This window comes from Sinocyclocheilus anshuiensis, unplaced genomic scaffold (assembly GCF_001515605.1).
Source record: "Sinocyclocheilus anshuiensis isolate Anshui unplaced genomic scaffold, SAMN03320099.WGS_v1.1 scaffold116, whole genome shotgun sequence".
Classification (NCBI taxonomy): Eukaryota; Metazoa; Chordata; class Actinopteri; order Cypriniformes; family Cyprinidae; genus Sinocyclocheilus; species Sinocyclocheilus anshuiensis.
The window spans coordinates 175,759-191,583 of record NW_015554064.1 but is presented as its reverse complement, the minus strand read 5'-3'; the positions used below and the strand labels follow the sequence as shown (position 1 = coordinate 191,583).

The 15,825-nt window shown below is 37.0% G+C and overlaps 1 protein-coding gene and 1 long non-coding RNA gene across 2 annotated transcripts in view; both read right to left on the bottom strand.

Moving 5' to 3' along the window:
• Positions 1–736: 736 nt before the first annotated feature.
• On the bottom strand, positions 737–2,544 carry LOC107668640 (uncharacterized). Its single transcript, XR_001631915.1, has 2 exons — positions 1,581–2,544; positions 737–1,115 (listed from the first exon to the last, which is right to left on the bottom strand). It is a non-coding gene; the product is annotated as an uncharacterized LOC107668640 (long non-coding RNA).
• Positions 2,545–10,868: 8,324 nt separating this feature from the next.
• LOC107668639 (mothers against decapentaplegic homolog 4) overlaps positions 10,869–15,825 on the bottom strand; it is a 22,206-nt gene continuing 17,249 nt past the window's right edge. The window contains exons 10-12 of the mRNA XM_016460585.1: positions 15,389–15,557; positions 14,037–14,175; positions 10,869–12,026 (exon numbers count right to left, since the gene is read on the bottom strand). Coding sequence (XP_016316071.1) covers positions 11,815–12,026; positions 14,037–14,175; positions 15,389–15,557 — 520 coding nt within the window. The 3' untranslated portion in view covers positions 10,869–11,814. The remainder of the gene's footprint in view (positions 12,027–14,036; positions 14,176–15,388; positions 15,558–15,825) is intronic.

The following is a 15,825-nucleotide window of genomic DNA, read 5'->3' as shown; positions in this document are numbered from 1 at the left end:
ACACTACGTCCATGTTTTTATACAGTCTATGGTTTAAACATTGGGTCCCATTCACAAACAAGCAGATTTCAGTATGAAAACATTTCCGTCAATTATTTTACAAACCATTTGTTTCATGTACAAGACCTTTGATTTTATAATTTTTTTAATCTGCATGTATAGATGATGCGAGTTTAGGGATTTGTTTAGTTTGTTTGCTGTTTAATTACTTGTGAAATGGGAAATGTTAAATCCTCTTCTGGAGATCACAGCATTCGTTCGTAAAGTTAAGGATGAAGTCGGCTGTTTGGTTTCAGATTGGTGTGGAGTGCGACTAACTTGCGCATAATTTTTGTACTTGACCTGTCAATTGCTGTACTATTGTGGAAAACACTGGAAAATTGTAGGTTGGAAACTGAAAAGCATTATTTTCTTCACTACTGACGTTATTTTCAATGTGTGACTGTGTGCGCAGAAGCTGTTTCATGTGTGTTTTATGCATCTTTTTTATCGAAATGTATTATGAATCTTAATTTTAATGAACGTAGAAACCATCCTGATCGTTGCCGCTCAATTGAAGAGATTCCGTCTTACGCGTCCAAGTTTCTGATAATCGCGATGTTGGTTTATATTTACGTGTGCAATCTGTGAAAGTCACCTTTTTAAGCGTAACGACCAGTTACTAAAGATTTTCTACAGCTGAAGAATTATTTCTGAGATTATGTAATTTACTCGTAATGGTTTTTGTACTCACGCATAGAAAAGAGTTGATTTGCGTTTTCGTTCCTACAGAAGAGCTTTGGTTTGGTTTGGTTTTTCTTCTGTCCTCGTGCCTGGACTACAGACAGCTCTTCGCTATTGGATAGTTCGGTAGATGTGTTGATCGTGTGCGATGACACTACTCAAAGTGCTTGTGGTCTTGCATGCCTTTTCTCGTGCTGCTAGAATATCATGAGTTCGCTTCTCTGTCGCTTTCGGACAACGTGCCAGAAAGTATAGAACGGTTCAGTGCGTTAATTTCAAACCACATGCCTGTTTCTACTCAAACTTTGCCAAAACGCGGTTCATACTTTCTTAGTTTTCTTTTCTTTTCTGAACAAGACACTAAATGGAAATCCTCAATGGACGTTTGCAACCTTACTCTGGATATCAATGCAAGCTTTTCTAGGAAAAGAAACTTGCCCTTCTTCTGATATCAACATATCAACCCCTGAGGAGCGTGAAGGCAGCTTCACTGACTAGAGACTTCAGTGCCTTTGATTTCACTAAGACCTCCAGAACCAGTACAGGTTATAGACGGCTCTTCGCTGTTGGATAGTTGGGTAGATGTGTTGATCGTGTGCGACGACACGACTCAAAGTGCTTTTGGTCTTGCATGCCTTCTCTCGTGCTGCTAGAATATCACGAGTTCGCTTTCGGACAGCGTGCCAGAAAGTATAGAACAGTTCAGTGCGGTCATTTTCTGTTTGTGTTTCTACTCAAACTTTGCCAAAACGCGGTTCACTTACTTTTGATTCGGAAAGTCTTCTCTTTGTTGCATTGGGGTTTTTTTTCCTTTTCTGACCAAGACACTAAAATTCAAATGGAAATCCTCAATGGACGTTACTCTGGATATCAATGCAAAGAAACTTGCCCTTCTTCTGTTATCAACATATCAACCCCTGAGGAGCGTGAAGGCAGCTTCACTGACTAGAGACTTCAGTGCCTTTGATTTCACCAAGACCTCCAGAACCAGTACAAGCCAATGGACAGACGTCTCCCAAAACGCCACACTCACCTTTGACACATATGCAGTTTAAAGGCACCCAAACTGATTCAACTGCTGATGACATGAACAGAACTCTTTTGGGATTCCACCAATACGAGCACTGCACTATCAGTGTCATCATGAGGTTTTTTCGTTTTCGTTTTGGTTTCTTTCTATCGTACGTAGAGTGACATGCTTGGTTTCTGTCGTCTTATTTCGGGGGGGTTTTTGGAATATATTTTAAGTGCCATTTGACTGTTTACGTAGTGAGTCGTGGCCTGCTGTAGCGCGTTCAAATGCAAGCACAAGCATCGTGGTACTCTGAGAAAACTCAGAACTCAAGTCCTAGATGTAAATATTGAGATAAAATGGAAGGATATTTATTTACAGTCCCTTACTTTAAAGCAGTTTAATGACAGATATGTTTGAAAGTGTAAATTGTGATATTTTCCCCCCTTTCTCTCTTTATCGTTTTGGATGATGTACCTTACATATACAGTACACATGTATTTTTTTTTCTTTTTTGTGTGTTGTTCCAATTTACCTCTTAGTAAATTATATCCTCTGAAAATTGGTAAAAGCTTACTAATATGTGTAGAGTGATTTGTATTGTGTATTTTACATGAAGGATAACAAAACCGGGGAGCTTTTATATTTATAAAATTATATATTAACATTTAGTGTGTCAATATGAGGAAAATATAGGAATTATCCAAGACACATGTAGTTTGTTTTTTCTGAATATTTCAGACTTGAGCTCAGGCTAGCTTATTAGTGTCGTTTTCTTAAATTTGTGGCTTGTCTTTCAATTAATAAACCTTTTCTTGTTGAAACAAGACCTTGTTGTGTTCACTGTCGCAAAATGACTCACCCTCACGTCGTTCAGGTTTGGAACGCTGTTGTTTTTAATCTGTGGAACGTAAAAGGAGAAAATCAGGAGAAAAATAATCACTTTTTCATACAGTGACAAAAGCTCTAAATAAAATGTGCCATAAATGTTCTGTTACAGTAAAGTTCTGTAATAGTATTTACATCGGATTCAAAAATGACACCTGCAAGAAATTCTTCAATAATTTTACAGGAAAAGAAAGTTTCTTGAAAAGGAAAAAAAAAAACAAATTTTAAAGAAATACTGAAATTCTAAAGAAAACTGTAGCAGAGCAGCAGGTAAAACTCTTCATTTGTTGGCTTGACTGTATGAAGCATTAAAGGGATTTTGCATAATCATTCTTATGCAAACTGCTCTCTTTTAGACAAATGCGTTTTTGCTGCTTGCTCAATTTGCTTAAATTTAAATGAGCTAATGCAAAACAGTTTTGTCATCTTCATTTTGTGTGTACAAATAGAAATAGGGAATTTCTCGTTTTCAGCATGCTTTGCAAGGGACGCAACTAGAAAAGCTGAAATTTTTTTTGAGAAAGATGAAGGAAGGAGAGTAGTTCATGTTTACTGTTATATACAGTGGAAATTAGTAGAGCCCGACCGATATATCGTTTAGACGATATGAACCTGTCATCGATATATCGGTATCGGCGAATATGGCGCCGATACGCCGCCGATATGAAATTTTTTTTTATATATTATATTTTTTATATATTTCATAATGAATGTTCCAAAGTGAAATAAACAAACGGAATAAAGTTGAATGGAATTTAATTGAATTAAAGTTGAATAAACTTCAACTATACTGTTCAGTGCACTGATGTCAGACTCATTTTGAATAAAGTTTATTGTTAAATTGTTAAATGCCCTGCCTCCATTAAGTATCTTTGTCACATCATTATAAGTGTTTGATCACAACATTTGAGTGATCATTGCAAAAATTGTGTTTATGTATATATATTCTGTTTATGTATATACTGTATTCTATATATAGTACCAGTCAAATGTTTGGACACACGAATGGGAAAGTGTCCAAACTTTTGATTGGTACTGTACTATAATATACACAAATAATATCGTCCGATATATCGATATCGGCCTTTTTTTTACTCCCTAATATCGGTATCGGCCCCCAAAAAAAAAACATATCGGTCGGGCTCTAGAAATTAGAGAATCTATAAATACTTGATTTTTTCTGAAATATTGTTAATCTTCATCGCTCAAAATTTGAAGGAATATTAGCTGTGGGAATACCACTAACATGTTTGACAAAATAACCAGAGAATTTAAACAAAAAACCTTTATTTTGTGGAAAACACAGTGATCAAAATTAGAGAACAGTAACCACTGCAGCACGAAAGAAGATTACGACTAACATTTTGGAGGTGCATTGTCTTGTATGAAAATAAAACGTGCTCTCATCACTAAAGTGAACTTTGCACCAGTTCTTCTCTCTCCACACAACATGCTTCTCAGAAAAAGTGAGCCTAGCCTTTTGATTCTTTCTGCTGATGAGAGGCTTGATCACTGCAGAGTGTGCTTTCAGTCCGACTTCTCTTAAACGTGAAGAGACACATGCTTCAAGCAAACCACCATCATCCCTGTGCTCTTAAGTTTATTATTTATTGTACTTGCACTGCCACTTTAATTTTCTTTCATGTAGCTCTGCGACACTCTACAATGACATTTTGGACACTGCTCTACCCCCAATATTCTTATATCAGTACCTCAGGACTACTTAAAACTCTTAACACTGTCGTCTACCCTTATTGTATCTGTTACTGCCACTTATTTGTATTTAATGCTCTGTCTGTGTTATTGTTCTGCCTATGGTCACTGAAGTCACTCAATATCTCAGTGCCCTCCACGTACGTCTATATCTGTATGTTTTTTTGTATGGTCCTGTTATTGTCACTGTATGTCTGAGCCTCGTCACAAGCATTTCAATGCCCAGTTTTCCCCAGTGTTAACTATGCAAATGATAAATAAATGCCTCTTGACTCTTGACCGTACCCTGTTCAGTGCTGGTGAGCAATTCCAGCTGCAGTGCTGAACCGATTCCCCATTGAGTCTCTGCATTATCCTGTCTTGTGCATTTGTCTTACGTGGACGACCAGCCTTTTTGGCAGATTTGAATGAATTACTGTCATTGTAAAGTTGCAATATTTTACAAATCACAGATTTGAAACGATAATTAAGGAAATTAGCAGCAGATGCCAGATTGGCGCCAATAACCTGGAGGTATCTGTAAGTGTTCTCTAATTTTGATCAGAGTTTTTTTTTTTCAAATATCTCATTTAAGTTTTTTATACTGTGCATCAGAATACAATTAATTAAATATGCTTAAAAAACTGCCCTTGTACTCCTGTTAGGATAACTTCAAGTCAGTGGTTCCCAACCATGGGTTTTGTGGTTAAAAAGTATATAAATGTTTATTTTTTTGTAGTAAATGACGGATGGTTTCTCTAGATTCATGGCTGGGATCCTGTAGAGCTCTTTAAAGCTGCACTGAAACTGTGATTTGGACCTTCAGCACATTGGTCCCCATTGAAGTCCATTATATGGAGAAAAACCCTGGAATGTTTTTCTCAAAAACCTTAATTTTTTGCGACTGAAGACAGAAAGACATGAACATCTTGGATGACATGGGGGTGGAGTAAATCATCAGGACATTATTATTCCGGAAGTGAACTAATACTTTAAGGAGATATGGAAAACATGGGGGTCCAGGAATGTGGTTGGGAACATAGATAAGTATACGTAGATGCCTCATTAGCGACTGTTACTATGGGCCGCTATACGTAAGCAGTCCGCCATATTCGAAAAGTCAATTTGACGTCATTCACCATAACAGTAACGTAAGTTACCAATGTTTCAAAACTTGTAATATTGAGTTAATACATTAAAAAACACAAACCAACACATTCTCACCTGTGAAAGGTTATCCCGTTTCTTCGGGAATTTAAATCCCGGCGGTTTTTACAACCTGTGCAGGATTGTGGCATCTTCGAATATTCATTGATTATTATGGTGAATGATGTTAAATTTGGCGGACGCGTCTACATGCTTAGCAGTCGAATGGGGAATCTACCTATACATTTTCTATGGTTGGGAACCCCTTGACTAAACAGTGACCTGAAAATCTAGGAAATTATAGGTTGTTTTCTAATCTTTATCTCCACTGTATATAGTCTAGAACTTTGGGGTGTCTAATTGGTCAAACACAAAAATTGTTAGAGCTGAGTTCAAAATACTCAAGTCCAACCAAGACAGTATTTTTACTGTGATTCATATATATCTGAAGATTCATGATTCGTGTATATATATCCATATTTTGGATGAGTAGTGTCCGGTTTCATATTTAAGGTTAAAAGATTTCGAATTAACTTGATTTTATTTACCTGATTGGATAATTTAATTTCTACTTTTTTTTTTAAGTAATTGTCGCTTTGACAGGAATGGCGCGAATTACTGAGGTAAGTCACTTTTACCTCACGACAGATTCATCAGTTTGTTCGCTAAAATAAGGTCACCTAAAGTTAAGCATGAAGCACATATATTCGGCCTAGCGAACTTGTACTGTTTCAAGACTCAATTCAAAGTAATTAAAGTGGAAAAAAACGAGTTTAATCTCAGTATTTTACCTTAATGAGGGGAGGCCTTGATGTTTGTAGCTCAGCCGACAAACTGTTCTTAACGAGCGACAACCTGTTGACGTGACAGGCCACGCCCACTACATGAATATTAATACCAGGAGCTACGTCGTACTGACGTAGAGACGCACAAAAAATTGTTGTAATTTAGCAAAATCCCATAATTAACCAATAAATTCAAAATAATTGCTAGTATCGTCTTTGATCTTTGCAGATCATGTAACATTTGGAGAAAGTGAATAGTTAAATTTGAATTAATACAAAAGGTTTTTACACAAATGCATATGTAATATGAAACGTGATATGGATTGTTAAAAAACTAGTGCTGTCAAATCGATTAATCGCATTTAAAACCAAAGGTTGTATTTACATAATATATGTGTGGTACTGTGTATATGTATATATAAATACACATACATGTACAGTGGGGAAAATAATTATTTGTCATCTTGTTATGAGTATAAAAGAAACCAGTCCATAGAATGTGTATCTTCCATTCAAACCTCTCCCACCACCATGGGCAAGACCAAAGAGCTGTCAAAGGACGTCAGAGACAAGATTGTAGACCTGCACAAGGCTGGAATGGGCTACAAGACCATCAGCAAGAAGCTTTTTGAGAAGGAGACAACTGTTGGTGTGAATATTCGGAAATGGAAGAAATACAAAATAACCATCAATCGCCCTTTGTCTGGTGCTCCATGCAAGATCTCGCCTTATGAGGAAAGGATGGTCATGATAAAGGTGAGGGATCAGCCCCGAACTACACAGGAGGAGCTTGTTACTGATCTTAAGGCAGTTGGGACAACAGACGCCAAGCAAACCATTGGTAACACACTACGTTGCAATGAGTTGAAATCATGCAGTGCCCGCAAGGTCCCCCAGCTCAAGAAGGCACATGTACAGGCCCGTCTGAACATCTAAATGATTCAGAGAAGGCTTGGGAGAAAGTGCTGTTGTCACATGAGAACAAAATTGAACTCTTTAGAACCTACTTCTCTCAGCCAGAACACTGAAGATGGGTCATGGATGATGGGTCTTCCAGCATGACAATGACCCAAAATACCGCCAAGGCAACAAAGGAGTGGCTCAAACAGAAGCACATTAAGGTCATGGAGTGGCCTAGCCAGTCCCCAGACCATGCCGCCCAAATGTGCACGCAAAGAAAGAAGGCGTGGTTTCAGTAACCGCAGTTAGTGTTGAAGCAGCATGTCAGAGAGACGCTGTGTGTTTCTAGGCGAAAGCAAAAGCACTTTATTTGGCCTGAGAGAGTGCGAGAGAGCGAGAGAGAGAGAGAGAGAAAGATTTTTTGCTTGATATTCTCTCTATTCGTTAAAATAAACCTACCATAAAAATTACAGACCCTTCATTTCTTTGTAAGTGGGCAAACTTACAAAATCAGTAGGGGATCAAATAATTATTTTCCCCACTGTATATATTTAAGAAATATATGTAATATATATGTATACACATAAATATTTCTTAAATATACACAGTACACACACATATATTATGTTTTTAAACTAGCAAATACGTTAAATCTTTTTTTCTCCCATTTTGAAGGAAATGGAGAAGAAAGAAAGAAAAATGAATCAATGATTCTGACATCTGCAAATATATTTCTTATCAAAGAGGTTGATGTCAGAAAAATGTTTCAGAAGTGTAATATACATAAGAGCCCCGGGCCAGATAATATCAGCAGTCAGGTGTTAAAATCATGTGCTGAGCAATTATCTACAGTTTTTACTTTGCTGTTTCAAAAATCACTTGACCAGCATGCAGTGCCAATTATATGGAAAACTTCAACTATAGTACCTGTTCCTAAAATTAACAAACCATTAGAGCTTAGTGATTATCGACCAATTGCATTAACCTCTGTTGTGTTTAAATGTTGTGAAAGGCTTGTTAAAAGGTACATAGTGGAAAAAACAGCATTTACTGGATCCTTTTCAATTTGCTTATCAGTCAAATAAGGGAGTAGATGATGCTATTTTAACATTGTTACATATTGTCTATTCACATCTTGAGGGTCCTAAAAATCATGTGAAAATTCTTTTTGCGGATTTTTCTTCTGCTTTTAATAATATTGTGCCATCTGTTCTGGTCGAATCACGAATATTAGTTCCCTCTCTAGATGGAGGATCTCACCCTTACTGTTTATTATGTACACAAATCATTGTAGGAGTACTTGCCCAGCGAGATATTTAATCAAATTTGCAGATGATACTGCATTGGTTAGTCTCCTTAGAGGGGATGAGGACAGTCATGGACCCTTTTTAACTGAATTTGTTTCTTGGTGTGATGTATCAAATCTCAAGTTAAATGTTTCAAAAACTAAAGAAATGTGTATTGATTTTAGGAAAGAGTCCTCAACGAGTGCGACCATTATTAAAGGGGACCAGATTCAGAGGGTAGAAGAGTATAAATACCTTGGAGTTGTTTTAGATCACAAACTGAGGTGGGATAAATGGACTGACGCTGTGAACAAAAAGGGCCAGCAAAGACTATATTTCCTTAGAAAGATGGTGTCATTTAGCGTAAGCCCTCCATTGTTAAAGGTGTTTTATAACTCTTTTATTGAAAGTGTACTGACTTTTTGTATTACTTGCTGGTTCGGGAATGTTACGGTGGAACAAAAGAGTATGTTCAGGAAAATTATAAGTACTGCGAGTAAATTACTTGGTATCCCTGGGATGGGTTTACAACAAATTTATCAGACTAGATGTCTTGGTAAAGCTATCAAAATTATATCTGATGATAGGCACCCACTGTATAATGAGTTTGAGCTCTTGCCTTCGGGTAGAAGGTTCAGGATACCGGTGTTTTTTAAAAATAGAGGGAAAAAATCTTTTATAACACAGGCAGTGAAGCTCTTAAATGAAAGATAGGAAAGAAAGAGGTTTTTTTTCTCTCTCTCTCTTTCCTCTCCCCTTTTTTTTTTATGTAATGAGCAGGTCTCATTCAGTAATTAGCACGTCTTGATTAATTGATGTTACATTTGTATTGTCTGTTGTGAAATTTATGTTGTACTGTCGTTTGTGAGAACCGCATATTGAAACAAGACACTGAAACAAAATTTCCCTAAGGGGATAAATAAAGTTACTACTACTACTATTATGTAAATATAAACTTCTATTTTGGATGTAATTAGTCGATTTGACAGCACTATAAAAAACACAAACTAAAATTTACTTAAAACTCAACATTATCCATCGACTGTCATGTTATGTTATCGAAAACTATGAAATCAAATTTTTAGTAAATATTTTCTGAATATATGTTTTTGGTCTTATTGTGAATTGTTTCATAAGTGCACATTATTACAACAACGAAAAAAATAGTTTTGTTTATATTTCATTAAAATGTGATTGCTCTGCTCTGAAGCTATAGAAAAACGCTTACGTATTTAACAAACGTTTCAGGATCAAATCAATTCCTGATGGATTAAATCAAGACCTCACCTAAATATACCCTTTTTTTTACTTGCAATAATTGTTTTATGTTAATTTTTAAATTGGAGTCTGAGAAAGATTTTGCTCCGATATGAAAAGCACAAGCGCAAAAACACATTTCTGTGAAGATGAATAAATATGATATACACAAGACTTCAAAATCAATTTAATAATATACTGTATTTGATAACCTGCTAAAAGTACGAGCTATTTGCGTGCTCCTCTTGTTCAGAATTTTCCCATTTCTTTTCAAACAGAATATGAATTCGGAAGTATTGATCCGTCATCTAAACTTACTCCCAGACATGCAAGGCTGACATGATTGCCTAAATTACAGCGGTGCGACATCTCAAGAGTAAGTCTGACATTTCATAGAGAAAACACCAGCTCTGAATAATACTGACTTCTTATTTCCCATCATGTTCATTTCATATGGCTTTCAATGTTCACATCAAAACACACTGTTCCAGTTCATCTCATATCCATACACGGCCGACATTTATTATATGAATAACTGATAATCTCAGGCATCAGAAGGGAGCATGATGTGCGCTCTACAAAACAGAGAGATTAATGGTATAAAAGTGTTAATTCATCAGTTTCCTGTAAAAGAATCTTTAGAAACAGATCAAACGGAGCCCTTGTGACCTTTGACCAGCTGTGAAAGCTGCTTTAAACCAATAATGCTTTGAATGAATACTTCACGAAAATGTAGAAATGTAGCATTGCATCAGTGTCTCAGCAATGGATGCTCTGCAGTGAATGGGTGCCGTCAGAATGAGAGCTGATAAAAACATCACAATAATCCACAGCACTCCAGTCCATCAGTTAACATCTGGAGAAGACAAAAGCTGAGACAAATCCAGCATTAAGACAGCATTAAGCACTAAAACACGAGTCCATAATCCATAATAACGCTTCCTCCAGTGAAAAAGTGTTCTGGTCTGAATCAGGAGAGAAATCTGCACAGATCAAGCCAAAATAGCTCTAAACTTTTAAGCTTTTGGCTTCACAAGACATTAACTGACTGGAGTGCTGTGGATTACTTGTGGATTATTGTGATGTTTTTATCAGCTGTTTGGACTCATTCTGACGGCACCCATTCACTTGCAGTGAGACACTGATGCAATGCTACATTTCTACAAACCTGATGAAGAAACAAACCCATCTTGGATGATCTGAGGATGAGCACATTTTCATTTTTGCCTGAACTATTCCTGTAAACCAAACATCCTAGTACTGATTCAAATGAGTTTTTCTATAAAAGAGCTGCATTTTTATTCACAGGCTGCAAAGAAGAGAAACTGAACGATGGAAAGAAAAAGAAACATACATAAAGTGCAAGAACAAACACATGGCTAAAAGAAACAAAAAAAGCATTCAGAAGAAACCGGTCGTTATTGCTTGTGCATGAGTTTAGACTAACCGTTAATCTTGCTATGATGGCTAACGGCATGCAGCGAGAAACTTGCAAAAAAAAAAAGTCAGTGTGACAGTAGTGAGAAGCGCAAAAGAAAACGCATATCTTCTGTACATGCAACACCTGCTAATACGACCTCGAAGTCCAAACCGCTTTAACCCAAACAACTCAAGAGAAAGGAAATGATGTTCCATGATTTTCAGGTACGTCAGCCATCGTACTTCCAGACCACTGCGCATGACAGCTTTTAAACATTCAGCCTGAGAGACTCTGGTTTGCATTAAGAGATGATGACCAAAACAAAGTAGAAAAAAAGTGAAATTAGACAGTCTGATTGACACGATGGGGGACTCTAGTGGCTAGTGAAGCAACAGCATCCCTAAGAACAAATTAATTTAAACAGCTCAACTGAATCCCAGCATGCACCTCTGCAGAGCTGGCAAACACGCACATCATCTTCATGCAAATCACTTGTGAAGCTTTAGATGATCGGTTTGGTTACTACAACACTGGGTCCTGTGCACTTCAAGGTCCGAATGTTAGGAGAACAAAAGCAACACATGCAAAAACAAAAAAGCAAATGAAATAAACGCAGCCGTGACGTTGACCTCTGAACCCCGTTGGTCTCTCTGCATCGTTCGCACAGTTCGGCGGTACTGGGTTTGTCAGGTCCAGTGTCTGATCTCAGTCCAGCGGCGTGGGGTCGGCGATGGGCATGGTGTGCAGGACCTCGTCCAGCAGCTGCAGCGCGCGGTGCAGGTGGATCTCGATCCAGCAGGGCGTCTCTTTGATGCTCTGTCGAGGGTAATCGGGACCCCAGCCCTTGACGAAGCTCATGCGCAGGATACAGAGCCGGCGGAGGTCGTCCACACCGATTCCAGCGGCCGCAGACAAACCTACATGAGCGATTACATTGAGTGAGTCTATGTTAACACGTGACCACATGATGCACTTTACACCAAAACAGATTCAGAACTATGGAAGCTTGATTCCACCATGCAATTAAAAAGTACAAAGGTAACTGCGCATTTTTTAATTTTTAATTCTGAGAAAAAAGTAAAAAATTGCAAGATGTAAACTTTTATAAAAACACAATTCTGAGGAAAAAAGTCAGAACTGAGAGAGATAAATTCACAATGTAACAAAAAACAAGATTTTAAAGAAAAAGTTGCAAGTCACTTTTTTTTTTAAATTTGTCAAAAAAGCAAGATATAAACTCATTATTCTGAGAAAAATAAACATTGTGAGATGTAAGCTAAGAATTCTGTATCAGTAATTATCAATTTGAGATGGATATAAACTCAGATTTCAGAGAAAAAATAAATAAAAAAAGCAAGATGAAAACTCGTAACTTGCAATTGCTAAATATAAACTTGCAATTCTGCGGAAAAAGTCAGTAAATTGTGAGATAAAAACGCGCAACTGCAAGAAAACAGTCAGAATTCCATTCAAAGTCTCAATTTCCTTTATTTTCTTTATTCCGTGGCAGAAACAAGCTTCCGTACATAATACTACTGCAGCAGAAATCAATCTGGAAGATTCTGATATTACTACAGAACCACACTTGTTTAGGCTGCAACTTTGTTTTAAAACAACACCAATGTCTATGCTATTAAAATCTGCAATTTAAAGTGCCCCAATTATGGATTTTTGAAAATGACCTTACATGCAGTGTGTAATGTGAATGCAACCAGTGTGCAAAGTTGTAAAGCTAAAAGTGCATCACAAATAAAGTTAGTGTAAAAAAAAAAAAAAAAAAACGCTGAAACGAGTCGTTTATAATTCAAATCCCATTTCTGCGAATTTTCACTTCCAAAGATGAAAGCAAAAATGCCATCAAAACTTGTCTGAGGACTGTCAGCTGCCTTCAGATTAGGCTTGCTGCGATAGACGGTGTTTTCGGTTATACCGTATTGGCCCGAATATAAGACGACCCTGATTATAAGACGAACCCCCTTTTTCCAGATGTACCTTTTGGAAAAAGACTTTTTAAAAACCAAATCTTGTTTTTTCTCAGTAAAACACATTTTGTCTTCAATTATTTTCATATTGCATATTTTTCCTATTTTAATTTTTGTTTTGAAAGTATGGTAAAAACTGGTAAAATGTACCAACAATCACATTTAAAAAATATACACTTTTTGATATACCACTAAAAAAAAAAAAAAACAGGTAGCCCATCTGAATTAGGACATTTAGGCTATCCATCTAATAGTAGCCTACCAAAATCTTATTAACAGTAGAAGTTAAATCTTACTGTAGTCTTCTGGGTCGTATTTCCAAGAAAAAAAACATCGTCTTATATTCGGGTCAATACGGTACCAGTGTTAAGCCGCAACACAGGTTACGTCATTTGCCCCCCACCGTCGTTTTGATTTTTTAATAGTAACAAAAATCATTTAGCCTAGTTCAGTTAGAGGACATACACTTTTAAAAATGAAACGCTCAATGCAGCGTGCCGAACCGTGCGCGAACGACAGTGCACCACGGAGCAGGAGTCAGATTTGAGTCGAGCTGACTGACAAGAGTGAGGTGAGAAACACAAGACGATGGCAGAAGATTGTTTAGAAAGGAAATGCAAAGGCGCCTGTTTGGCAATATTTTACTGTTGTTGCTTGAATTGAATCAACGCTGAATTGCCGCTAATTTGAAAGTGAAAGTAAAACACGCACGGCGCTTTTTCAAGCTATTTGAAAGCCAAGAAATCCCAGGGAAAACTCAAACAAACAATTGCTTGACGCCGAATTACTAATTTGAAAGTGAAAGTAAAATGCGCGCTGCACTTTTACAAGCCATTTGAAAGTGAAGAAAAGAGGGACACTCAAACGAACTAACAGGTTTGAGACTATATGATTGTATTTCCAAGTATGGCAAACTTCAGAAGTGTGAACATTAGGAGCACTTACTGATAGCAGGAGCGATTCCTCCCACGGATCCGGGGCCGGGGATGTTTCCGGCCACCGCTGCTGCTTGAGCGGCCGCCGCTGCTTGTGCTGTCGCCGCCTGCTGCTGCATCTGTCTGTGGCACTGACGCAGATCAAACACCTGCAGAACAGAGCAGGAGCAGCTCAGGTCAAGCTCCTGAGATCAGCATCGACAGAGAGCCAAGCCGGCTTCACCAACTAACAGTGTCTGCATGATTTTGTGCATCCAACATCTAAAATGTGCACGTATTACATACTGTATGTACATAACTTGAAGCACATTTAACATTCAAGTTAAAACTTTGTAAAATAAATGTTTTATGTATCTTGCATTTCGTATCAGGAAACATACAGTGAAGTTCAAAAGTCTGAGGCTTTAAAAAAAAAAAAAAAAAATCCAACTTCCGTTTTATCACAAAAACTCTATTTTAACAGTTGACTGAATTATCCAATTTAGAAAAAGTTGACATTACACAAAAAAGTCCATTTTTAGGCCATTTATTATTACCAACTAACAGGCTGCATATTTATTATTCATAATTAATAGATGTTTTAGCCCGATGTAGTGTTTTTTTATTGATTAGTTATTTTTCAAGTGACCATTACAGTGATTAGTTTCTACTATTTCAGTAAGTATATACAACTTATTTTGGTTGTCTAACCTTTTCAGTTCATTGATCTTGGATCCACAAATAAAAAAAACTATTTAATTACAGAACTTATTATATTAATGAATATGAATGCACAAACAATTTTAACTGTTAATTTGATTCCAGGGTTATGATCAAACTCAAACCATAGTTACTTGACATAAAATGATCTTTAACTGAAAATTAAATAAAAAACAGAACCTTAAACTTATTTCAGCTAGTCAGTTCTTAATTTCATTTAGTTCAACTTGATGCTAAAGTAACTAAAAATATATATGTGTCCCTGCAGCACAAAAGCAGTGTTAAGTCGCTGGGGTATATTTGTAGCAATAGCCAACAATACATTGTATGGGTCAAAATTATAGATTTTTCTTTTATGCCAAAAATCATTAGGATATTAAGTAAAGATCATGTTCCATGAAGATATTTTGTACATTTCCTACCGTAAATATATCAAAACTTAATTTTTGATTAGTAATATGCATTGCTCAGAACTTCATTTGGACAACTTTAAAGATGATTTTCTCAATTTTTTGATTATTTTGCACCCTCAGATTCCAGATTTTCAAATAGTTGTATCTCAGCCAAATATTGTCCTATCCTAACAAACATTTCATTTTTCATTTTTTCACTTCTCAAAATCCTAAACCTCTCTGTCAAGCTCGACGTCACTCTCGTTCTAACCTTAATGTATGCGCTGGGGTAGATCTTGTGCACGGCATCTCCAGGAGCGCGGCCGGCTTCACGATCCAAGTAGTAGCTCTGGACGAAGACGGCGTGATCGCTCAGACAGCGAACCCAAACATCGCCTTCGCCTTTACACTCCAGCTGGACGCCCTTCCCGATGTGCAGTCTGAAAACAGGCATGAAAGGGGTTATACGATGCGATTTCAATTGTTCCTTTCTCTTTGGAGTGTTACAAGCTCTTGGTGCATAAAGAAGATCTGTAAAGTTGCAAAGACTAAAGTCTCAAATCCAAAGAGATATTCTTTATAAAAGTTAAGAGTCAACCACGCCTACCTAAAACACCTCGTTCTAACACGCCTCCACATGTCTACATCACTATGTGGGAAGATTTGCATAACGCCGCCCAAATGTTCACGCAAAGAAAGGTGGCGTAA